The 27693-nt window shown below is 29.0% G+C and overlaps 1 protein-coding gene across 1 annotated transcript in view; it reads right to left on the reverse strand.

Moving 5' to 3' along the window:
- LOC113374724 (oxysterol-binding protein-related protein 1) overlaps window positions 1–27693 on the reverse strand; it is a 104090-nt gene that overhangs the window by 63130 nt on the left and 13267 nt on the right. Inside the window, exons 10-11 of the mRNA XM_026614696.1 lie at window positions 24091–24185; window positions 20457–20587 (exon numbers count right to left, since the gene is read on the reverse strand). Of these exons, the coding sequence (XP_026470481.1) occupies window positions 20457–20587; window positions 24091–24185 (226 nt within the window). The remainder of the gene's footprint in view (window positions 1–20456; window positions 20588–24090; window positions 24186–27693) is intronic.

Consider the following 27693-nt stretch of genomic DNA (forward strand, 5'->3'; position numbering starts at 1 on the left):
AGGCATAGTCATGGATATAAAAATAGGCTGACCCGAATATCTTCATTGCAATAAAATAATTAGAACAATTCCCAAACAAAAAATAGAAGAAATCCAAATAGTGACTATTTTAGTGAATTTGCGAACAAGCGAATATTTTTAATTAATTTTGTTTCTTTCTTTCTCATCGTAGAGACCTTTATCACAGCACATAATAAAGCTTAATTTTAATTTTATATAAATAATAAGACATGACATAAAACATTTAGGTAAAATAATAAGGGCAATTGATTGAGACAATAAAATATAATTACAAAATTAAAAATTTTCACCTCATTTTTTTTGCGAAAATATTCAGAGCATGTAATTACACATTTACATTAAATGGAAGAGAGTGAGTTATGAAAGCACTTCAAAGTAGTATGAAATATAATTTATTTAAAATTGCAAAAACAGAACTTCCTAGAGCTATTACATTTTATAATGAAGTATATATAATGGATCAAATGGCAAAAAAATAAAGAAATTTGTCAGCCTTTAGGTGATAACAAATACATAATTCAATAATGAATTCAATCTCGAAATAATTAGGAATTGATATTAATATGATATCAAACAGATTTCTTTGCCAATCATTATTCACCAAAATTAACTACTTCTTCATCTATTCCACGTGAGTAAAAAATTGAAGTGTTCAGTTCATCTCAATTTACTAGTTATCATACCCAACATTAATATTACTTAAAAATAATCGCAATAGAATATTATTTCTATTCTCGACATCAGTAGAATTATACATGGAATACAAAACAGCAAATATATTATAGATTATTTATTATTCATAATCATTGGAAAATTATTCACATTTTGGTGTTAGTTATATTCTTATTTTGTAATATTAATTTTTATATAATAATTATAATGTATCACAGACTTGAAACAATGAATGGACAAAAATTATGCTCACCCGAAATCCAAAATAATGTAAAAAATACTATTTATCTAAATATTCTCTCTATCTAATAAAATCTAATAATATATATATATACATATATATATATATATATATATATATTAGGGTGGTCCTTAATATGAACATTTTCGAATTTCCTTGCTCCTAAGGGTTCAAATAGTTGAAATTGATAAAAAAAAACAATTCTCTGAAAGTGTTAGCTCTTTATATTAACTTTTAGATAGTGCACAATTCAATCAAACGTTGTATGGAAATAGCATGGAAAAAATTTTGAAAATTAAAAAAAAGATTTTTTAGGTATAACTTATTGTTAGCGACAAATTAATTAAAAGTAAAAATTCGTGTCATTTTTTATTGAAAATTCGACGCCCTCAAAATTTTTGAAAATTTTTTCATGCTATTTCCATACAAAACTTTCATTGAATTGCGCTCTATACGAGGTCTGTTCAAAAAGTACCCGGAATTTTCGTTTTTTCAAAAAAATATTTATTTATTCGTCTACATTAATGTGGTCCCCTTCAAAGTAGTCCCCCCCAGATATAATACACTTATGCCAGCGTTTTTTCCAATTTTCGAAGCACCCTTGATATTCACTTTTTGATATGTCTTTGAGCACTCTCAGCGATTCGGCCTTTATTTCTTCAATCGAGGAAAACCGCCGTCCTTTCATGGGTCTCTTCAACTTTGGGAATAGGAAAAAGTCACACGGAGCCATATCTGGTGAATTTTTGCACTTTGCAACACTTTATTTCATTTTTTACGCAAAATTTAATACAAATTCTTTGACTTTTCAATTCTTCCATTGTAAAAATCGCCGAGCTCAGAAAAACACGTCGAACCTTAGCGACTACCACAGACAAAGTAAACAGTGAATATAGCTGAAAATTTCATCATACTTTAGGGGCATGTATACCAACACAATAAAAAAAAAATTTTGACAATCAGACACTCCAGACCCGCGAAATTTAATTATTAGTAATTCCGGGTACTTTTTGAACACACCTCGTATATTAACTATTTCTAGAAAGAAAATTCAAAAATGTCCATATTAACGACCACCCTAATATATATATATATATATATATATATATATTTATATATATATATATATATATATATATATATATATATATATATATATATATATATATATATATATATATATATATTGTGTATTGTGTAATATATTATATATTGTGTATAAAACTTATAGTTTGTTTTCAAAGAGCCGTTTTTATGAGTTTTTTTGCGTAACTCTGAAACGGCGATAAATGCCTTTTATTTTAGCAAAAACAAATGGGAAAATACGAATTGAATGTTTTTGAAACATGCAAATCAAGTCAAACGTGTTTTTTCGAAACATGAGAAATCCTGTCATAAATACTACAAACACACATATATCAATTTATTGTAAAATATACCAAAAAGAGAAGAAAGCCATATAACGTAAAAATATGAAAACTTGAAGAAGAATAAACAACTGAATTTCGGAGATAGACATTTTTGAGACTTTCAATTCATAAACAAAAACAATTATTGTTTAAACATATTGAAAATTATTTCATATCAGTGAATATTGAACTTTATACATTGATTAATCGAGCAAACTAAAAAACAGGGACTCAAAATATGTATTCATATTTATAAATTTAGTGCAAAAATATAATTTATATTTAGAATGTTACTAGAGGATTATCTCCTAACAGGGCAAGGATTGCAAGCGCCAAAGCGACATCACGAAAAAGGGAAAGCTACTGACGAGCAAACTGAGTCTCGGTTTGAGGAAGAGACTCAGTTTGCTGAGTCTCTTGAGCTGAGGAAAGTGTTATGTCTGGAGCATAGCTCTGTAAGGATCAGAGAAATGGATTCTAAAGAAGGACGACAAAAACTATCTGGTGAGCAAAACTTACAATGTGGTGCTGGTAGCGAATGGAGATGATAAAGTAGACCGACAAGATAACAAATGAAGTCCTAAGAAAAGTGGGCGAAGATGGAACTCCACTGAGCACGATCAAAGAAAGCAAATAGGATTTCATCCATTCTGCAAAGAGAGTGCTACCTACACTACGTATTCGAAGGTAAAATAGAAAAACTAAGAGGATTGAAAAGAAAAAGAATGCAAATGGTTGATGATTTACGTTAGGAGAGAAAATACAGGAAACTGAAAGCCAAAGCACAGGACCAGGAAGTATGGAGGCAAAAGTATTAAAAGGAAAATGCATAAAAGTGTGTAAAAAAAGAAAAAAGGGGAAAGAAAATCATTGATTATTGGACCTGCCTTCGCGCACACTACCATTTATTATTTAATAATGAATTAATATCGTGTGTGCATGCATGTAACTATATTGATTTCACATATCCTTTATCCATTACTAAGTTATTGATGGAATTGGAACGCGAAGTTAGAATCCAACGCAAAAATAATATAGACTATCTGAATTCCGGACATTCTACATTTATTCCAGAATGTACATATGCATGATATCACGGCGTTGACAAAGAACATGCTGAGGGAAATATATTTCATATTATAACCATACTTATTTTAAGCGATGTTGTATGAGATAAAATTCCACTGTTAGATATTTTACAAAAATGTTAAGCGTTTATTGATTAATGATATTTTAAGATCTGATAACAATATTTGAAATAAAAATATGTTATATAAATAAGATAGCTCAGACAAAACGCCAATAAAATTAATTAAAAATTAGATGTTCGTATTGACCCAAACTCGATACATTTCGGTGAATGCCATTCAATGAAAGAAAAATTAAATGATATCGTTAAAATTTAAATAAGATGTTATTTATCATATTCGTATTAAAATCTTATAATGTATTCGTTTATAACACTAACTTCAGGAGTTCAAAAATAATAATAAAAATTAAGACCATGTATACACAGTTGTTAAAGTTGAAAAGCGGAATATAACAATTTTTCCGCATGTTAAGACGTAACTTATAAGAGTGAAACGAAAGTATCACACTTTCATTACGATTTTAACCATATTCGAAACATGGCCAAAGATTATTTTATTACTTCAAAAAAATATGCTGTAACAACCTGTATGAAGCACCTTCGGCAAAACGTCTTTCAAATTTATGTCATCCCCAATTGTGAGATCAAACAAATCTTTTTGATGTTTGTTATGACTACACCACGTAAAGTTAAATTATTCTACATTTAATTAATCAGCAAAAGTTGTCTCTCAATATAGCAATTTGTTATATACTCTTGTTGAAACTTTCTATTGAAACTCATTTGTTATATACTTTTGTTGAATTTTTCCCCAACATGTTGACTTCATTAAAGAGCAATTATGGTGAAATAGAATCCAAAAAAATAACAAATTGTTATTCGAAAACAATATTGCTGATAATGTATATTAAAGCAATGTAGTCTAAAATAAGTAATAGCATTTATAAATTACTTTGATAAAAGTATTAGCGAGGCAAAATTTCTATTTAAAGTAATGAAAAGAAAGCAATTACCTTGCGCTCAGAATACTTGTACGATATAAAATGTCATTAAATTTTAAACATTAATTCAGCTACGATTGTAAAACAATTTGAAGTTTCTTATATGTATTAAAAACAAAGCAATTAGAAAGAAAAACCGTTTAACCTGATGATGTGCACATATAACTTTATCTAAAGCATATAACATAGAAGTTTTAATAACAACTGTTAAAAAATTCATATTATGTATTATTAAAAATTCAATTGATCTCATCAATTTTGTCCTTAAAAAGGTTTTGCATTGATCAAGAGATTATTATTGGTAATGACAAAAAAAATCTGAGCTCGATTTTTTTCGTAACATGAAGTCAAAATAAAATCATGACCATCAAAAACATAACTCTTATTTACCAATTATATAGCTAAATATACAAAGAATTTGTTTAGATTTTCAAAATCTCATCTATTTTTATTATTTAATAATTTTTAATCTGTAAACAAAATCAATTTTATAAAATAGTAATGCTCGTACTATAAACTATTTGTTCATAGTATTTATATAGTTTTGGTCGTGACAAAATAGGTCGTCATGTTAATCGGAAGAAAAATAAACAACGGTCAATCATGTGAGCAAACAATTAGTGCAAAGTATGATAATTTTAGTTCTTATAAAAATAAAATATTTCACTAGTTAAAAAACAATTTGTAAAATTGTACTTCTAAATCTTAAACCCAAGCTTACTAATAAATATTCAACATGTAACATTTAAATTGGATTTACGTATATAGGTGTAATAATAGTGTTAAATACAAAAATAACAACCATTAATGTATCCACAATGATAATAAAAATAAATTAAAATAGAAAAGATAAGTAAACAGATATAGTATGACATTAAAAAATGAATCTTAAAAAGAACGACTTATGTTAGAACATGAATATAACAACAGCACGTTTGCGCTCTGTATAAAAAACATGAAAAACTAAAACGTTGTAAAGCTTTAGTATAAATTATGTAACGCTCAAGCCACAATGTACTAAACACGACATATATTTTAAATCAATATATAATGATAAAAGTAGAGAAAAAGTATCACAACATATTCATTTACAACTTTAACGTCAAAATAAATATGTGAAAAGTCTGTTATTAAAAAATCCACTACCAACTTATTGATTTGCACAAATCATTGTTATTATCTACACGTAATAAAACAGAAAATTTCCTGCAGGTGTTCGATAAAGATAGATGTACACATCGCACATTCAAGAATATATAATAAGCAGATAATTTTCTAAAATCGATTTGTAATCGTGATAGGTCAGCGGATACTTATTAGCAGGGCTACAGCATAATCGCAGACAAATTATAAACTTTGTGCTCAAGATGATTATATCTAATATATATAAAGTTAGAACAAATAATTAAATCATGAAAATAATAGTGAATTACTAATAAAGAAACAGAAAGTGATCAGATATATATATATATATATATATATATATATATATATATATACATAGCTGGGCATTAACTCGTTAATCCGTTAATCGTTAATTAACGAAGTTAACATTTTGATTAACGGATTAACTTTTAAGTTAACTTTTAAAAATGTTAACGGACACGTTAACTTCCGTTAAAATGCGAGAAGTCCGTTAATCGTTAATCCAATGCCTACTATTTACCGCACGGCACAGCTTTAGCCAATGCCTTATTAAACGGCATAGAGAAAAGATTTGGACTACTCCTGAATGATGAACTTGAACAGTGCCAACTTGCCGCGGCATTTCACCCAAAGTTTCGGTTAATGTGGCTGGAAACGTATGACAGCAGTAGAGAGGAATGCAGAAACTATAAACTATTGGACAAAAAATTAATTTTTTTTGAAAAAAAAATGTTTTCTTTATTTTGACCTATTTTGGAAGATCTGAACTTTTTTTCAAAGCAATTTTACTGCTTTAGGACTGCATAGAGACAAAATATAAAGCGCGTAAGCGCCGCGTCGCTGTCTAAAGGATAAACATTGGTACGGAACCCATAGGAATGTAAATAAAATTTATACTTATTGTTAAAATCTCTATAAAATATCTGATAATTTGATGTGCATATGTCTAATGATCATTTTGACCGCCAAATGGCATTTTTTTACTTTTTTCATTAGATCTCCGAAACCGCTAGACCTGCCTTCATGAAAAATTGATCAGTTCTTCATAATTGTCAATACAAGTAAAATGTTTTTTGAATTATTAAAATCGGACGCTCCGTTCTCTTAAAAACTGAGTTACCGTTTTTGGCTCAATTTTGCCCCATATCTTCGGAACGGCTAGACCTGCCTTTGCCAAAAACTAATCAGCACGTCTTCTTATCAATACGAATCGAATGTTTTTTGAATTATTCAAATCGGTTGATCCGTGTTCCCGAAAATTTGTATCCGAGTACACATACATACACACACACACATACATCCATTTTTTCTAAGGTATGCCAAAATATTCAGAAACCTTTGAAACGTCGAGAAATGCAAAAATTTTCATTTTCGATTTTTTTGCGATTACTATAACTTGCCCTACGGGAAGTTAAAAAAACTCTTTCCCTTTATTTAGAAAAAAATTCTTGTAAAAACAATATGCAATCATAAAAACGGAAAGTTGACCAATAGCGTTATCACGGTATGTGATAATTGTGCCATTTTCCTTATACACACGGAAGTGTGCATAAAACGCGCGAGGGGTTAAATTACACATTTGAATTATACAAGTATTTTGTTTTATTCATAACCTGTTAACTTCCAGAACCTAATCTAATAAGTTTTTTAAGTTCACTAACGCAACGATATAAAAATGTAATTTTACACATATTAACGGATTAACGATTAACGTTAACTTGCGTTAATTCTTTCGAAATGTAACGCTTTAACGTTTAACAAAGTTAACTTTTTTTGTAGCGGATTAACGATTAACGAAGTTAACTATTTGATTAACGGTGCCCAGCTATGTATATATATATATATATATATATTTAATTAATTAAATTAAATCAAAAAAATATCAGTATTAATTTTGCCACTTAAATAATCTACAGAGTTACTAAAGGAGATTGCAGTTCGTATTTATATGCAAACTGCAACCTTGAAGTGGTATATTTTAATTTTTAATATTAAAATACCGTATACACAAATATTTTGATCTCAGAAAACAACCAATATTCAATAATAGAAATTGCTATTGAATTTAACTTTTCATCTTCCCAAAAGACCCTCGACTGATTTTTAAATGTTTTTAATATTGTCTAAAATTAGGCCAAACTATTTCTTTGTAATTAACAGTTAAAAACTGAATTTTGACCATCCTCAAAGATATAAGAAACCTATTTTCAATATTCTTCATTCATCTAATTAAATTTCAAGATTTTAGTCCGATTCTAAAAATATAAAAATGATTTAGTGAATTGCGATTTTCATTAGCATTTTATTAGTCTTAAATGAAATTTTTAGACTAAATTCTTCGTATTAGAAGTCAATTACAATTTTTAGACGATTTTGAAAACTAAAAACTATTCTCAAAGAAACGAAAGCAATTTACTTCAAGAACAGGAAAAAATCATAAAAATACAATGAAAAAATGATTTCAATCTCTGGATGAATGATACTAAGTTTCATATAGAAATTGAGAAAATAATATTCTTACAATCGTAATGTTCATTGCATTAAAAGTTAAGTTTGAAATAAACCAATCTTGATTACTTGGTCAAATAATTCAAATTGCCTCGTACTCAAGAGTACTACATAAACATAACAAGACCACTCTCGGCGTCGAAAGTAAGGACCTTTGAAGGACTTCGCTCAGCGGTGATTTAATTCCAAGGACAATAACTTCATTCAATTGTTGGGTAAATGGCAACCGACGACAAATACCAGCAAAAAGTTAGTCAACAAAAGCCACAAGCTAGGTGAAAATTATATGTAAATAGAAATCAATTTTATTACTTTGTTTTGGTATTGTCATCCAACAATAAAAAAATATCAAGTCTATGTTTATGAATATCATGTCATTTGCAATTAATCCCAAATTTAAAATATATATTAAGTAATTTGTGATAAAACAATTACTGAACAAATTAATATTTAGTTCACATATTTGCTTGAACGTTCACACGTTATTATTTTGTATTACGTTTGTATAGTATTGTCGAAAGAACAAAGAAGTATTTTGACGGATTTACAGGTTGGGAAAAGCTAAATCAAGTATATCATATTATGCACATTTCAATGATTGTAAAACAACTTATATTTATTTAAGATATTTGAAGAATTCTGCAGAGATGGAAAGAAAAAAGACTACAGAAAACAATTGAAGCAAAACAACTAACTTGCACTCGAATAACTAGAAGATTGAAATGATTGGCGATTAAAGCAAGAAAAATTGATGAAAACTAAGAGCTGAAACATAAAATTAAAATGTTTAAGAACTAAATTTTTAACTAAAACAAAACAGAATAGATAAATGGTTAAAATTATTAAAAAATTCGATGTATGTTTGATGTGTTCGATATATCTCGAAATAAAAGATGAGGAATAAATTAGTATAAATCTACTCGAGCTCAGAACGGTATTTACAATAAAGCAAAACTCTTCTTTTTATCGGTAAATCCCTCAGTCTGTTTTAAAAAGTAATTAGAATAAAGGATAAAATCTTTAAATTGAAAGTTAATCTTTCAATTTTCTTTTCTTTGCCTCAAGTGAACTACCCCGTAGTTCTTGCAAAATAGTACTATATCATTTTGTTCATTGTATATAACAAAAATGAATAAAAATTCTATCAAACATCTGATAATAGAATTGATCAAAATCACTAGTACTGTCATAAGTTCATTGATTTTAATAGAAATAATTACAAATAACAATAAGTAAAGCCTAAAAGAACAATAGAAAAACACACTCAAACTTATGAAGGCGCAATAAACGTTTGAACTGATTACAGCCACTAAACTATGATATATATAATGACACCCTACATTTGACAGGATTATTATTATAGATATTACCTAGTTATTATTATTATTATTCATGTTTTACAGTCTCGGAAACATTATTGATAGCCAATTTTTAAATAAGGCCACTTTGTCATTATGTTCGTAAGATAGTAATGTTTTACAATCGTGTCAAAAATTAATTATGCTTTAAAATATACAATTGTAAAAAATTAAATCATAACGTAGCTACTTTCTTATAAAATATTAAGGTAATTGTCGAAGAAAATGACAGCTATCACCGTATATTTTGAATATGTTTTTCTACATTGCTTTTATTATTCAGGCCGGTACTAATATTGATAATCTACCAATATTTTTAATTAATTTGGAGTTGGCAAATTTCTAATTTAAATCAATTAATTCGTAAAAAAAATAAAATTAGTGAACAAAATTGTCTCAAATAAGAAAATCTATAGAAAGATAACCCTGAATATAATCTACAAAGCATGTACTTACTGCTTTAAAAATAATATTATTGGAATGAAAAGTGTTCTTTACAAAATGTAATTGGCAACCCAAGTAAAGCTTCTTATAAATGTCGTTTATCGACTAAAACAAAATCGATGCCCGCGTACTCCAGTTTTACATATTAGAATTCCGACGTTGTTATTCCACGAAAGAACGAGCGATCTTGACCTGCGGTTCCGTATATTCCAATCTGACCCTTTAAACACACACACATATATATCTTAAATTTATATGTCTTTATATTAGATTACTGAATGATGACCCACATCAAGTGTCGATACGTATAACAATAAAGAAAATTATTTTTTCTTAACTTAAATATGTATATACCATATATAAAAGGTGCTGCTATACCACCCAACCAGTACAACAGCAGTGTGTAAATATATAATATCGTTATAAGTAATTTCAATGAAACCTAAAAAGTTATCACAATTCGTTAAGCATATTTTCTCAACTTCACATACCTGTATTTAGCAAGTTCATCTTCGCGCTTAGTCGTTGTCGCCATTTCATGTAATCAGTAATAACAATCACTTGGTCTGAAAAGTATTTCTGAACTGTCTATAATATATACAATTCACACCAAAATAATGGCCTGAAATTTTATTGTTTTTAAATTTCACTCAAACATTTTTATCAATCGATATCATTCCAGATGAGATGACTGAAATTAAATTTGAAATCTAGAATTCACAATGCTAAAATATAACTAATTCTGCAATCATAATTTAATGAACGTGTCCGTGTCTGATTAGTGTAGTAACTTGATTTTTCAAAAATGTTAATGAATTCACTATTTATATCAAAAATAAAGAAATGTTTGTAAATATATAAATCTCAATATACACAAGCATAATTAGGGGAAAGCTGTAGCGTGTACATGCTCAATTAGAAGGTAGATTTATGCTGTGCTTACGTGAGAGGCAGACCATAAGAATATATCTGTTAAATACGTGTATATATATATATATATATATATATATATATAGGTGTATAATATAGTGCTTTCTGTGATTAGATCGCATGCAGAAACATAAACCTTCATCTAACCCATAAGCATCAGGCAGCATTGATATTACATTAAACTGTGGTAGCAAGTAGATGCGATTTCAGTCAAAATAATTTTCATGTTTCAAGTTACATGTTATCTACCGAATCACACCTTCATGACCTTATGATACACACTGACATACACTGACACACACATACACACACACATACACACACACATACACACACATATTATATATATATATATATATATATATATATAAGCTATGTATGTGATTATGTATATGTAAGTAAAGTATGTATGATAGTAAAAACCAAAAACTCTGCGCATGGTATCTCTTCATTCATGTTTGAATATAATTGATTTGAAAAGTACTATATTAACAAATGCATAAATAAAATATGACAATAACATTTGAACATTTCATATAACTCACATTATATGCCGATAATAATTCATGTTTTGCACCCTCTTAAAAAGGTAAAATATGAGTAGTAATACATTTACAGATACTGGATTTGGTAATGCATTCAGTAATATTAATATACCACTGTCAAAAACCAAATATTAAAAACATGTAAATTGATTGTAATATTTTTGCACATTTTTGCAAAAACATGAATTAATTTGAACTTGTACTTCACGTGCAATTAATTCTCAAAGCATAATTTAAATTTATACTAATTTACATACGTAAAAAAATATGTATTATGATTTAATAAATCATATAACAATCACTAAAATGGTATTAATATGATTACAGAAAGTAAACGCTAAAGCTGCATGAAAAAACTATAATTAGTTTTAAATACAAATAAAAGGGCACAATAGAAAAGCTATCCATGTGTTCACACATGTTGACATAGAAGCACGTCTATTGAACATCGGTAGTATATGTAATATAAAATTACTTTTAACTATCCACTGCTTTGCACTAAATGACAACATCTCTAATTTATTACTATTCTCAAACATCGTATACAAACATAGTTCATAACATATAATAATTAGGTTTCATTTGTTTCAAAAATGGTATCATCAAAATATTGCGATACTTTAAAAAATCAGCAGGTCTGTACGTTGATGAGTGTACGTGTTGTTCATGTGACATATAACAATTTTATTAGTTATTTTTTGTGAATAAAGATCTCACACGATTGAGCGCCGTAAGTAAACGAGCGTTACAACTTGAGGTTAGGCGCGTATAGGAAGCAGCGTGGAAACGTCAATAACAAACGTGGTCGGGTGAGGCGCAGTCGAAGCACGCGAGCTGAACAGCCACAGAACACTGAAAGGCGAACGCCGCGTCGAGTGCGGCGAGTGGCGCGAGTGCGCACCGCGGGAGCGCCGCCGATCGCTGTTCGCTAGGCGGGAAACGCAACGACAAAGTGGGACGCGAGGCGATTTCGTACAAAACGGAACGCATCGCACGTCGTACCTATCCATTCCATACACATACGACAGTCGGAAAATGTTTGCTCGATCCTGCGTTTCCTACCAACGCTGACCTTAATTTTCATTAGTTTCGCTCGATATATACAGCCGCAAAGGGTGAATGCCTAAACTGCGACGATGCGTTAGCGATGGAATTGCCCAAATACTTTCATAAAACGATAAATATAAATGATTCAATGAAATTGAATTTCTTCGCAAAATTGAAAAATGCCATGAAAATTAAATAAAACTGAGCGACTTATACATGAATACTTGTTTATATGTATGTATGTAGGCTCGTATGTATATAAATATTTATGTATACAAGGTGCCCCAGACCTTGGCGTCAAACCGAAACCAGGTGATAGTGACCTTTTAACTGCCCTGAAAAAAATTAGAAAAAAAAATATCTCACGTTGTTTAAAAATTATGAGCTTTTAAGTGCAACCTAGAGCTTTGATAAAATTGTGGCCATTTTTTTGGTTATTGTGGTTAACTTTTATTAATCTTGTTCATTTAGACTTGGAACCGTAACCGTGAATAATATTCCTAATATCACAATCAAAAACAATAACACATTTCCTCCAAATTTTCAAAAATTAAGACCTTTTGTTGAACTTTGAATTTATATGGTCTACTTTGAGAGACTTCTTTGAAAAAAATGTACTAAAGTGTGTTGATAAATTTGGATTTTTTTTTAATTTTATTTGAACAGCGATCAGAACTTATGGGTTCTATGAGCTGTTGTGATCAATATCTTACAAACTACGTTTGTTTTATCACAGATGGCAACGTAATAAATTTTTATTGCAATCTCTGTAATAGGGCAAGTATGGTGCAACAATGCCGGGTGAGGGCTATTTCCACTTGGAAACATATTGCTATCTATATTTCCAAGTGAAAATCGTTGTCAATGTTGCCTGACAACAGGCTGCTCGAAATGGGTATCGAACCCGGGACCTATGAAACAAGCCCCGTCGCTCTTAACCGCTTACCTACGGGCGAGCCCAAATTTGGATTTGAGACAGGATTTTAAAAATACTTCATAATTTGATTATTGAAAAAAATCGAGTAAAAATATAAAAACCTAAAAATGATAAAAACGGTTAAAGGCTAGTGCATTTTACTCATGAACAATTCAAGTTTGTTTGTTATTCGCGCAAAGTCAATGTGCGAGAGAGTAGCATTTGAATTGAATGTTAGCGATATGCGTTAGTATCATGTTATTTTTAGGATTTTATTTTTTTTTACTCGAAATTATCAAAATTATCAAGTTTTCTACGATTTTACAATCCTGGCTAAAAACGCCAAATTTTGATGAAACTTACCAACAAACTTTAGTACATTTTTTTAAAAAAGACTTTCTCAAACTATCGATTCTAAAAATTTTAAATTCATAGTGCTAAATTTTAATATATCAATAGTTGTCATTCAACAATTCTGTTCATTTCTCAAAATATATGGTAATCGAAACATCATTTTCAGACTTCAAGAAACTAAGAGACTATGGAATTGTAGAATCTTCCAGATTTAGAAAATGTTGAACACTCGTTATTTTGATTATTCTATCTATAAATTCTATGTTAAGATCGTGTAAGGTCTTATTGGTATCGAACCAAGGAGCATCGGTGATTTGTCTCAAAACTTCAGAATGAGCACAGCACACTGCATTCTCATTCGTAGCTCTACAAAAAGTATTATTATTATTTAATTCTTGAAAACTTATTTTTTACTGTGATTCTAGTAATGTTGTTCGCGGTAACGGTTCCAAAGTTTAAATCAACAATATTAATAAAAGATAACTACAATAACCGAAAAATGGTCATAATTTCACCAAAGCTCTCGGTTGCACTTAAAAGCAAATAATTTTCAAGCAAGGTGAAATTATTATTATTTGTTTTTTTTTTTTAAAAAAAAAGTGCGAGTGTGTTACGATATTTAACTATGATACTATGACGATCGTTGAGTCACGTAGGATGAATATAACGTAATTGTTCTCCTGGAAACCCAGTACAAAAATATGATCCATACATTTCAAAGTTGAAATAGCACTCTCGACCATAATAATATAAATAAGAAATGGAAGTACGACAAAATTATTTCCTGTATAAAGTATCTTAGCTCTTCAATTGCTCACTGGCAGAGCACCCACTTATTCTATATGTCGAAGATGAAATTTTTGAAATATTATTTGAATATAAAACAAGATCGTCTGTTTTCATAGTATATTATTCTATTAAAGCAAATAATGCAAGTTTTATTATTCAAAATGCTAGATATATGTATATATATATATGAGATAATTTTTTTGGATGGTGATAAATATGTTGATAAAACTATAAACTTTTTAAACAGATAATAAATATAAAGAAAACTAAATTTTGTTTCTTAAAGTGAATTTAATGCTCCATACTTGTATACATTTAATGCTTCATATTTATTAACTGGAGGGATGCCTGTTCAAAAAGTTTATAGTTTTATCAACATATATATGTATGAATGTATGTATATATATAAATATATATATATATATATATATATATATATATATATATATATATATATATATATATATATATATATATATATATATATATATTTATATATATATATATATATATATATATATATATATATATATATATATATATATTATAATACATAAAAGCAAATGTTTGTATTATATATTTAAACGAATTTTCATTTTAAACTGTTCTACTTCAGCGATTCAACAGGAAATTACTTGCTATAGTCAGAAAAATTAATTTCATTCTCCAAATCAAAAACTGATAAATATCAAAACATAATTATAGGACGAAAAGTATTTTATAGAGTAGATACTTAGGTGGAATGATTTGAGATTTATTCTCGCTAAGAAAGTGTCTTTTATTTGTTCCATTTAGCTTTAGCCTACATAGTATTAAATCAGAAGTAAAGAAATATTTTATTACCGTTGTCTGTAGAAAAGTGGTGACACTGATTAGACACAGAAGGCCACAGATTAAAGTTAAACTTCAATTTATTTTAACTTATTTTTAATAATCTAGATAAATTATGATTATTTACACGTGTCATATAAAAAAATTTAGTTAAGTTTAGTATTTACACCCTTATTTTTGTAATAGTGAAATGAGAAACGACTATCGATTTGTAATAGTATTTTCATTACTCTCATTTGGCTACATATGTTATTTTCAAGTTTGTTTTAAGTGTTACTTATACACTGAAAACGATATTTTCTACTAAAAAACGATTTTGAAATTCCATAATTTTCTCATGAAAACCGGTTTTCAAAAACCGACACACCCTAATAAATATAAACTGGTTACACTTAATTAACTTCTCCTATAATAATTGAGCTTGGAGAGTAAATGATAGCAAAATATATTTATATAAATTTTTAGAAAATAGTTTGTTAACAAACATATTTCATAAACTTATCACAAATATAATTATTGCTTGACCTCGTAAACTTGTGCAGTTATTTTACTAACAGTAGATTTAGTCGTCCACGATTTCTTTTATTTATATAGGACAATTATAATTTAAAATTATTGTTATGGTTATTATAAAATCCTAACTATTTTGGATATAATATTTTCTAAACATTTGAACACAAGCAATTTCTACTAAACTAGTATTTTTCTTTGGCAGATGTTTTATTAAATAATCTAATAATCTTGCAACCAAAGGCCATACAAACTTTATTAAAATTCTAATTCTAATAAATTGCATGCATTTATATATGCATGCTCTATTAGGTAGGTATAGGTACGATTGAATATACGTAACGACTCTCAATGCATTATCACGATTTCAATTGCGGTATTTTGATTGATTGATGAATATCGCATGTCATACATATTCACTTTACACAAATAATAATTTCAATACGTAATACACTCACGGATGCCAATCAGTAAATGAATATCTTATTTAATAGTATATGAGACCAAGACTGGGGATTGGTAGAGCAATGAATGCCTCTGAAGAGATTTAAACTTTAGTAACATAACATAAGAGAGAAATGATCAATGTTAATTTACATATTTTTTTTATCTATATTTCAAGTAAAAATGGATAACAATACTCCTTGATATCAGGTTGCGCGCATTTGGACTCGAATTATGCAAACCAAAGCTCTACCACAGCAGCACGTACTTCTCTATAAGGCTAATCTAAATGTAATTTGAGTAACTACAAGAATATGATCAAATTCAAAACACTAGCGAAAAATTTGTTTAACATTTTAATGTTATTTTATGCTATTTCACTTTTATTATTTAATCAATTAAATTTTAAGTAAATTTTTATACTTTCTACTAGGTTTCAGAATTCGTGAAAAGAACTAAAACTCTTCAAGAGTATTAAATCAGCGTTTCTTAGATATTCCGTTAGGCAATAAGATCTGAAATCAAAATTTTTGCCTTTCAAAAAAGCTATTGTCATTTAATTTCACTTTTTGTTATAGTAACATCATTTCCAATTATTAAAAAGTCTTATAGCAAAAATTAGAAAATTAATTATTTGTTTGCCATTTCGCGATGTCTTCTTACGCCGAGAAACAGAAATGTACAAAATTCATCACGATTGATTCAATGCTTCTGCAACTTTTTCTAAAACATTAATAATATATACAACTCGACAAGTTCGAAGCCAAGTAAAGCATTAATGTCAATGTGAAGAAATCGCATCAACTTTGAAAATAGACTTATTGACTACATAATACATAACGATGAACGCCATAAAAAATTCAAAGTAGTACTTTGAAATGATTTTAGGACTTTTTATTTCATGATATGCATTATATATATGTAATATTTTTAAAATGTTAGGCTACACTAGCCATGCACAAGGATGATACTATAGCAACATTTCAAACGTTTATTTAAATATATATGTCAAATACGTATCAAGGTCGACAATATATATATATATATATATATATATATATATATATATATATATTCAGAGACGGATACTACACGAGAGAGATCAGAATCAAGATGTCCTGAGAAGAGTGGGCAAAAAGGTTCTACTGAACGCAATCCTGAAAAGAAAAGAAAACTGGATCGGACCCATTCTGCAAAACAGTGCCTACTGCATCACGTTGTCGACGGTAAAATAGGAGGACTAAAAGAAATGGGAAGGAGAAGAATACAGATAGTTGATGCCTTACGCGAGAAGAGGAATTACAGGGAACTGAAAGCCAAAGCATGGAAGCTGAAGTTTGCAAAGCAAAATACATAAAAATGTATAAAAAAGAGAAAATAGTGATAATGAGAATGATATACGAGAAAAAGAAAGGGAATCACTGATTTGTGGTGGGTCACAAACCATGGACCTGCCTCCGGCCAGACCACCATTTATTATTTGTTGATTCGACTATAAATATATATAATAAAATTGTCCCTTTGTAATGTGGAATGACCGTTTTTTATTACATGCATATGAATACAATGCATGTACCAAATTAACATTTTTCTTAATTCCGACTAACCTCCGAAACAGCTGAACCGATTTTAAAGGGAATTTGTTGGTCGGTAACTGATTGATGGACGATAATCATCCTCCTATCTTGTGTTATCTCACCCAGCTGTACGCGCAATTTCTTCCGCAATATTTAGCAAAAAAGTTAATTAGGTTGTTTAGTTTTTGTTTTTATCTTATCTTCGTTTAGTTATATATTTATCATTCCTTATCTTAATACAAAATTTCAAAAAACTATATTTTCTCATATTTTTAAAACTTATCTTAATTCAAAATATTTTGGTACATTTTTATGTTATAATGTAGTTGTTCTGGCCCAAGCAAATCGCAGACTGAATACGGTATATAAAGAAATTTTATAAATAAACAGAAAAATGAAAACCGACCAAAATAGCAAATTAGATAAAAAATCAAAAAAAAGTCTAACTTAAAATCCACGCGGACGAAGCCGCAGGTATAGATAGTCTATATATATAGATGAAGGTACCAAACTCGATATTGAATATCCGTTAGCAAACAAATTAGGTTACCGCCAATATCCGTTGACATTTATGACATTTTGATCTGTGTCGCAAAATGAATTTTGGTTTTTCGATCTGCAACTAATAAAATTAATAACGCGGTGACGCACGTACCGGTCATGAGCTATCGATTCATGGGCGCTAACTGCGCTATTTTGTGCATACAACACAGGTCATGCGAGCTTACAATCCAACTTTGAAGGATCAATTGTTCTTAAGTGGATCAAGGTATGTGGCCGTCACAAATAATTTGCAACGCCATGCATGTTAGATAAAGAACTTGACAAACAAAATTCTTTCTTCTGCGAAAGCTTTTAGAGAATATTGTTCCTGCATGAGCTTCGCATACAGTTCAGTTACTCAGGCATGCACACGCTGATATATATATATATATATATATATATATATATATATATTTATACACGATACGAACTTGTCAAAAATCATATGAATGCGCGATGCAATTACTAACCAATGTTCCTATCCACATTTCCCCATACCAGAGCATAAGTAAATAATTAGCACCGAAAATTTAACTTTAAAATTTGTATCTTGTTATGCGTATTTGCAAACAAAATTTGATTAAAGCGGAGTATATTTTAGGTATATTTGAATTTTCAAAATAACGTGTAAAACGATGTTTATATTTGTCTAATTTTGAAAGTGGTTTAAGGAGTCTATTGATAAATATCGATAAAACAGGAGAAATAATACCACACTTCATGTAATTTGGATTTTTTACAAGTAAGCTAACATTCATTTTTTTTTTTTTTGAAACAAGTGAGTGAAAATGGACTCACATCAATTTCAAAATAAGAGGTCCATATATACATATATATATATATATATATATATATATATATATACATGCGTATAACACATTATCAATGATTAAATAATGTAATATTCTATTACCTCAAACAGAAAGCAAATATTGAATAATTCATCGAAAATTTAATGGAAATTCTGCAAAATACTGTGTGTTTCCTAAAATCCATATTTATATGAAAGATTAAAGGATTATATACAATTGGTAATAATAAATACATTTACTGTTCCATTGTAGCAAATAAATTACATCCGCCAGCTGTATGAAAAAGGGGAAAATATTTTTAGTATCATATATCATTCTGCAGCCGTATATACGTACTTTTTGAAAACCACCTAAAGGTAAGCTGAACTCGCAACCAAAATAACACTGGTTTATATTGATAATTCGGTAAAAACTTGATAATTACTAAAGAAATAAAATATTTTCTACAATATAACCCAAAGACATATTTAAAAAATATGCAGTGAACGCGAGAGAAATGCAAAAATAAATGCACACCTCTTTGATGTATACATTCATTTAAACATTTGAGTATACAATACGAATTCATACATAATTTCATACATAAATGTTGTGGCATTTTATTCAATAAAACTTAAAATAGTATGTAATAAACCATATTAATATATGTGCGGAGTTTCAAATAATTCTGTCATCAAATTCGCCGCCAATAGTTAGCGTTTCGTTCGGGGAAACCTAATTAAATGAGATATGTGATGTGCTGATGTGCGAATTTAACAAAACTTCTTTTTCCCTTCGCATCATCAACTTTGGCATTTCTATTGTAATAAACAAAAAAGGCATTCTAATTGCAAGAATGTACTACAAACGATGCATGTTATGAAGACTATAAATAATTTACAAATTCTCGCACACAAGAATTTCGATATTCGAATTTATTCGATAAAATTTGTTCGAGTTTTCATTATATACATGCATTTTTCGTTGTTACAAATTTTAATGCGTAAGGTATAAACAAAAAAATATTTTCTCCATTTCTTCTTTGGTAAATATTAATTTTACTCTGTGTTTAGTTATACTCTGCATGCTTCAATTTAAAAAACTATCATAAAAAAGATTCGTGAGTAAACATAATTTGCATCGTATAATTGAAAATACATCATCGTTATTATGTTTGTTATTTTGTTCCAATTGCAGCCGTTGCTATTATATATAAAAAGTAGCAAGGAATAAACAATAATTCCCCGTAGTAAATATGCCAATGAGCAAGAAACAATAATATTTCTTACCTGTGTTTGCGCAAGATGCGAGCGCACCTGTAGCGATCCCCGTCGGGTGAATACAGGGTATCGCACGAAGTCACGCTTACCAATGTCGGCATATCTTCTGACAGTGTGTTGTCGTCGTAGTCTGGTTCATCCTGGCGATACAGTACATAACAGTTTTGTTAGTCAAATATTACCACTTTAACATTAAATTGAAACAAAACCAGAAATTTAAACCCTGGGACGCCTAAATACTAGTTTTGCACCGAATATTCGGTATTCGGCATATTTAGCATATTCGGCACTGCTTCCCGTAGGGTAGTTATAGTAATGGGCCGAAAATCGAAAAATGAAAATTTTTGCATTTCTGCACGGTTTGAAGGTTTCTGAACATTTTGGTATATCTCAGAACAAATGGATGTGTGTGTGTGTGTTTTGTGTCCGCATTTTTTCGTTCACATTTTCGGGCGCACGGATCAACCGATTTGAATGGTTCAAAAAACATTCGATTCTTATTGATAGGAAGATGTGCTGATAAGCTTTTGGCAAAGGCAGATCCAGCCGTTACGGAGATAAAGAGCAAAGAGCGGAAAATAGAAATCGAGCTTTTTGAGAAAACGGAGCATCCGATTTGAATGATCTAAAAAACATTCAATTTGTAATGATTGGGAGAAGTGGTGATTAGTTTTTGGCAAAGGCAAGTCCAGCCATTTTGAAGATACCGAACTAAATATACAAAAAATAGCAGTTTTTGAAAGAAATAAGCATCCGATTTAGATAATTCAAAAAACATTCTTAATGCGCTTACGAAACAATTGCTTTCGAAAAAAAATTTTTTTTTGTATATCGAAAAAAATTCAGATTTCAATTATAATTCTGGTTAAAGTTCTAAAGCTCACTTATATATTTTAAGAGAATAATTCTAACTTTGTAATTCAGTTTATATAATTCTTATAAATATTGGACGTTATCACAGAATTTATAATAATCTATTTGAAAACATTTAATATTCCTCAAACATTTTGTTACGGTACGGGAAGTTCCAGCAATTTGCCTTAAGGTACGATGATATTCGATCGAATACCGAATATAAACATACTATGCCGAACACTTAAAATAAAACGCTCACCAAAAGGATTATTTGTGTCTTATGCAATAAAGAGAACGATTGGTCTTTATTTGGAAATGTTTAGTAGAGATTAGTATTATATTGTATATTTGTTTATACAATAATCTTTTTACATTATAAATGAACACTTTAATAAAACCTTGCTGAATATTTGTCAAGGAATGGATATATATATATATATATATATATATATATATATTTATTATTACTATATGTTTGTTATTTTTAAGACAAATCAATTAATTATTATACTCTTATGTTATACTTATATACAATTAAGATTTCATCTCATCGTCCCTCCTAAAAGAATGATAACTGAATAGCAAAGTTTAAATCAGACAATTCACTCAAAATAGAGAAGAGGGTAAAACTGACACTCAACTTTCATGGGTCGCTTCGACGATGCGATTAACAGCGAAATGGGAATGATTTGCTAGAAAAAGGAAATATACTAACTAAAAATGCAAAAAAAATAGTTTTTCTGCTCAATAACTGTACCAATGACTACTTACATATTATGTATTCGGTATTCGGCATTCTGCCTAATATACGTACAATTCGTTGCAAGCCTACTAAATAGTAATCAATATAAATAAGAAATTATACTAATCGTGCATGGCATCGTGGCTTACGGCAAATAACTGGAGCTTACCATATCGTAATACAAAGAGTGAATTATGAATTTGTATTTTGAAATTTTTTGAAAATTTTGAATCGCTTTTTTGTTCAAAGCAATCACTCTGCGTTGCTATTTTATAGATGAAATATCGAGGCGCGTAAGCGCCGCATTACCTTAATATTAAAAACTCTATAAAATATGAGATAATTTGATGAGCTTATATCTAATAATCCTTTTTAACCGCCAAATGACTTTTTTTATTGGATCTCCAAAACCGCTGTACATGCCTTACCAGAAAATTATCAGTTCTTCATTTTGTTAATACAAGCAAAATGTTGTTTATATCATTCAAATCGAACTTGTTCTCTCAAAAACCGATTTGCCATTTTTGATACTTTTTGTCCCGTATCTTCAAAACCGCTAGACCTGCCTTGGCCAATAACTAATCAGCACGTCTCCCAATCAATAGGAATCGAATGATCGATGTTCTAGAAATCGTCTACGATAAATTGTATCTGCTAGACATACATACATACATGCATATATACACGCATACATACATCTTGTTTAAACTTCTTGACCAGCCGCCTACTGAGCAGATCTGGCCTGGACAATGATTTTCGCAAGAAGAGAATAATAACATTGTGAACAATGTTTGCATAGAAATTTGCCAAGTACTATTTGGATGGGTTACAGAGATAGGAGCAACACTGGAAGAAGTGTGTAGTATTACAAGAAGACAAAATAGAAAAAAAATAATAAGAAACAAAATTTTGTATCATCGTTTGGTTTGTTTTTTTTTTAAAAGATTAACATTTTTGAAAAAAAATACTCTGAAAAAAAAATAGATATTTGAGAAACTATAAATTTTTGAAAAAAATTTACTTTTTTTGAAAAAAAGAATTTTTGCAGAAAAATTTATTTTGAAATATTTTGGAAAATCTGAACTTTTTTTCGTACTGCTTTAACTGCATAAAGACAAAATATCGAAACGCGTAAGGGCCGCGTCGCCGTCTAACGGATAAACATTCGTACGGAACCCATAGGAATGTAAACAAAATTTATACTCTATCTCTAAAATACCTGATAATTTGATGTGCATATGTCAAATGATAATTTTTGACCGCCAGATGGCGCAAACCGCTAGACCTGCTTTCATAAAAATTTGATCAGTTGTTCATCTTGTTAATACAAGTAAAATGTTTGTTGAATTATTCAAATCGGACGCTCCGTTCTCTTAAAAATTGAGTTACCGTTTTTGGCACTTTGCCAAATAACCACTAATAATTATAACCACTTCTCCCAATTATTACTAAATGAATGTTTTTTAGATCGTTCATATCGGATGCTCCGTTCTCTCAAAAATTCAATTTTTATTTTCTGCACTCTTTGCTCTTTATCTCCGTAACTGCTGGACCTGCCTTTGCCAAAAACTAATCAGCACATCTCCCTATCCCCTCCCTATGCATAGCCCGAAAACGTGAACAAAAAAATGCGGACACACAAAACACACACACACATCCATTTTTTCTGAGCTATGCAAAATATGCAGAAACATTTTTGGTCGATTACAATAACTTACCCCACGAGAAGTTAATAAAAGCACATTGATTAAAAAAGTCTCAATTAGAAGCAAATAATCAGCTTAAAATTTTAGGTAGAACAAATAAATTCACATTTAATGTTTCATCACATAAATGGATAATTTTTCATCCACCAACTATTTTCTTACATTTTTTTAACTTGATAAAAAAACAAATATTCGAATAATCCATACTAATAAATGGTGGATATGGTTGTCATGCTTACAAAAATGTACAAATCATCCGTTATGTTGTTTATTACGTTAATAAATAAAAAATATATTAACCCATGCATAATTAATTTATTATAATATGAAAAAATCGTGCCTGTTTTAGGTCGACTTCATCATAAGGAATTTCCTGCACTGCGACAGAAGCAGCGTGAGGAGAATGTGCCGTCACCAACGTATCACTGTCGGAATCTATCATTAGAAAATCGCTCAGGTAAACTTAATTTTATTTATAAATAGAATATAAACACAAAATATTTCCAAATAAAAAACACTTAATATTCTACTAATCAAGCATTTTATTATTATGGGGCACAACTAGTGTAACCGCCTAAAAAAAGGTGATTTTTGGGAATTTATATTAAAAAAACTACTCTATCAATCATTTCAAAATTTTAGGAATATAGTTAAGAATACATAGTAAAATTTTTGAAGAAAAAAAATAAATGTTTTTTAGGTTATCGTCGATCTCCAACGGCGCGACAAAAAAAATGCCCTTAACTGCTGCAGTGATTCCAGCCTTCTACGTGGATGAATTCAAAAAAAAAAAAATTCTCGTTAAACTAGATAATATTGTCTGTAAAATGAACTACGATGAAAAAAATAAAGCAAACATTGACAAAATGGCGGCGTTTTTTTAAAAAAAAGTCGAATTTTACCCAAAATTTTGGTCGTTTTTCGACTGCTGGGACATTTCCCATAAATGTAAATTTGGGTTTATATTGAAACACACTTTGTAATTCACTAATTTATTTCACTTATTAGTAATAGTTCATAATATTATCTTTGCTTAATTTTGACTGGTTTCGCGAGTCGGGCGGTTAATTATAATAACAAACTTAAAGGAATTATGACTGCTTTCGCTGGTCAAGCGGGTACTTTTTATATGTGCTTTCTTGGTGACGCTTAAAGTTGTACTGACTATTATACCTAGTATTTTGGGTAAATATTTTTTATTGCCCTGTATGAAGCGAACAGCTTTCTGCTTGTACATTGTTGCAGTTTTTTGAACATTGGAGCAGCAATTCGCTCCAACTGCCAAAATTCGATTTTTGAACCGATCAAAAAATCGATAGTTCATTTTACGGAGAACTATATAAAGAATATGTGAAAAAAATTTGATAGTGATCGGATCATTCGTTTTTGAGTAATCACTGCAGCAAATTCGAAAAATGCTGTTTCGAGAAAAACGGGTTTAAAGATAAAATGATCGTTGTACTATATACTATATATATATACTTTTCAAATGGCTGTAACTCAAAAACAATTTGAGATATGGATTTGAAATTTTTATGTATTATTTTTAAAGGTGTAATCTACCGAAATATAAAAAAAACAAAAATCGATTTTTTCGAAATTTCACACTAGTTGTGCCCCTTAATTCATAATACGGTGAATCGATCGGTGATAAGTTGTGGATGCAATTTCATATAAATTTAAATTCATAAATGTGGAACATGTATACAAACTTCATTCATTTTGATCCTGCCTTAAAATATGATCATACTGTACATTATTCACTATGCAGTTATGCATTTTATTAATTAACTCATAAGATACATAAAACTAATTAATATGTTTAACTAAATAAATGAAGTTTTAAGGGCATCAGTTGTCGTGAACGGTAAAACAAAATAAGCGAATAAAATTGGAACTCAACTGTAGATCTTATAATGGATTGTAAACTCTATGAACTATGAACTCAATCACAAATACAACGTTAATTCGTTTTATAATATCAGTTACCATAGTCACTGAAATCTTACCAAGTGTAAATATTTTTTATTGTAAAAATTGAGAGAGTAGCCCCAGATATTTTTTAATTCTACTATTATATTATTACACAGTTCGATTCAAATGATTTTCCGATCATTTCCGAAATCCATAAAAAATGTAAAATGAATATGAGAAAATAAGAATTTTTTTCAACTTTTTTCAACTAAAGAAATGCCAAAACAATCCAAAGTTAATGAATCGCAAACTTAAAAATAGATTTACAATTTATAAAGCTTAGCCCCAAGAAGCTAAACGTAACAAAAATAAAATGTTTCACTAGTATTAGACTTTAAGATAAAGAATTCAATAATTCAATTATAGCTTGAAATTACTTTACAAAAAAACTATGCAATATTAAATCGCAGTAAGTGAATATTATATCATTCCTTATCTATGATTATACCATGTTTTACTTCTATTAAACAACCATTTGTGCGCAAACAAAAATATATTATCCAGTAAAGAAAATATAAAATATTGTGCTATATAAAGAAATGAATGAACTTTTTCGATTTTTTTACAGAATTTTATGATTAAATTTTCATTTGAATAAATTTATAATTAGCGATTTTTTACAGATTTTACTGACTAACATTTGAATTTTTGAAATTCTCATTTGAATAATTAACATTAGCAAGGATTGTTGATTCGTCGCCCTCAAAAGTGTGTTCTTCTCCATGAGATATATCTTTCTCAGAATTCGATGCAAAATCTGCTGATTTAGAAGATAAAATCTCAATAGAGTTAAATGATTCTTCTGAAAATATGAGTGGGACATCTTGGGATTTCACTGGACCACAATCAGGATAGGATGGGTTAGTTTCAGATTCAGGAGTTGATGAATTTATTTTGGAAATGTGCAATCCTAAATATAAAATATCTTATTATAACTCTTGATTAAATAAATATGATAAGCAATATGTCACTGCAGAAGGTTCAATGCGATTTGTTAGTGATTATATAATAATTCAATTGGTTCCATTAGTAAGCTTACTTTGTAAATGAACCTTTTGTAAATTAGTAGTAACTATTTTAAAGGAATTGTATTTACAATTAAGAAATAAATATAATAAATTAAAGTGGTGAAGAGCGAGGCGATATTTTACGTCGATGTACGTAGTGCAGAAATATATCACAAAGCATGGATACTGTTTTAAGTGCTCTGATGTAATTTTTCTATGGTAATTTTACCAAATATTGTTTTAAAATTCTGTCAAAAAAACTTATCATAAACGTTTATTATTGACAAAAGGCATGCATTTAAAATAATATTTCAACATGCTATGAAACATTACAGAAATACAAACAATATGACTTTTCATAACAAATCAACTACCTGTAAATCAAATGAATATATTCATCTGAAATATAAAAATTTTGAAAAGGAATGCGCTTATAGCTAATTCTTCTTTACACACAAGCTTCACCTTTTCTTCTAAATTAGTGCTAAAATAGTTATCAAAATCACATATACTAATAATTCAGCAAATAAATTAGAGACTTTTAGAAAGAAAATCAATCACAAATGTTCATAAAAATCAGGGACAAATAAGATCTTCATCTTATTTGTTCAAATCAATAATTGAACTCCTTCATTTATATATTTATAGACTCTCATCATTTTATATCGTAAACTCTGGAGAAAAAATTAAAAAACTAATAATATTCGAGTATGAATCATACATATCATACTAATAAGTAATTTACTTAAGAAATAAGTCTATAAAATTAAGCGCATTCCTTTTCTATAAATTTAGTTATAATGAAACATTAAAAATTATTAACTTGTTAAAAACCTTAAAAAATACACCTGATGAATTTGATTATATGGCAAGCGTCTAACAAGAATTAATCACAGAAACTATATCTTTTACATATACAGTAGAATCCGATTAGTATGACGCCGGATATATTGACAACCGCT

This window comes from Ctenocephalides felis, unplaced genomic scaffold, assembly GCF_003426905.1.
Source record: "Ctenocephalides felis isolate EL2017-DRISC unplaced genomic scaffold, ASM342690v1 CF-g0.4_SCAFFOLD_01886, whole genome shotgun sequence".
Lineage (NCBI taxonomy): Eukaryota > Metazoa > Arthropoda > Insecta > Siphonaptera > Pulicidae > Ctenocephalides > Ctenocephalides felis.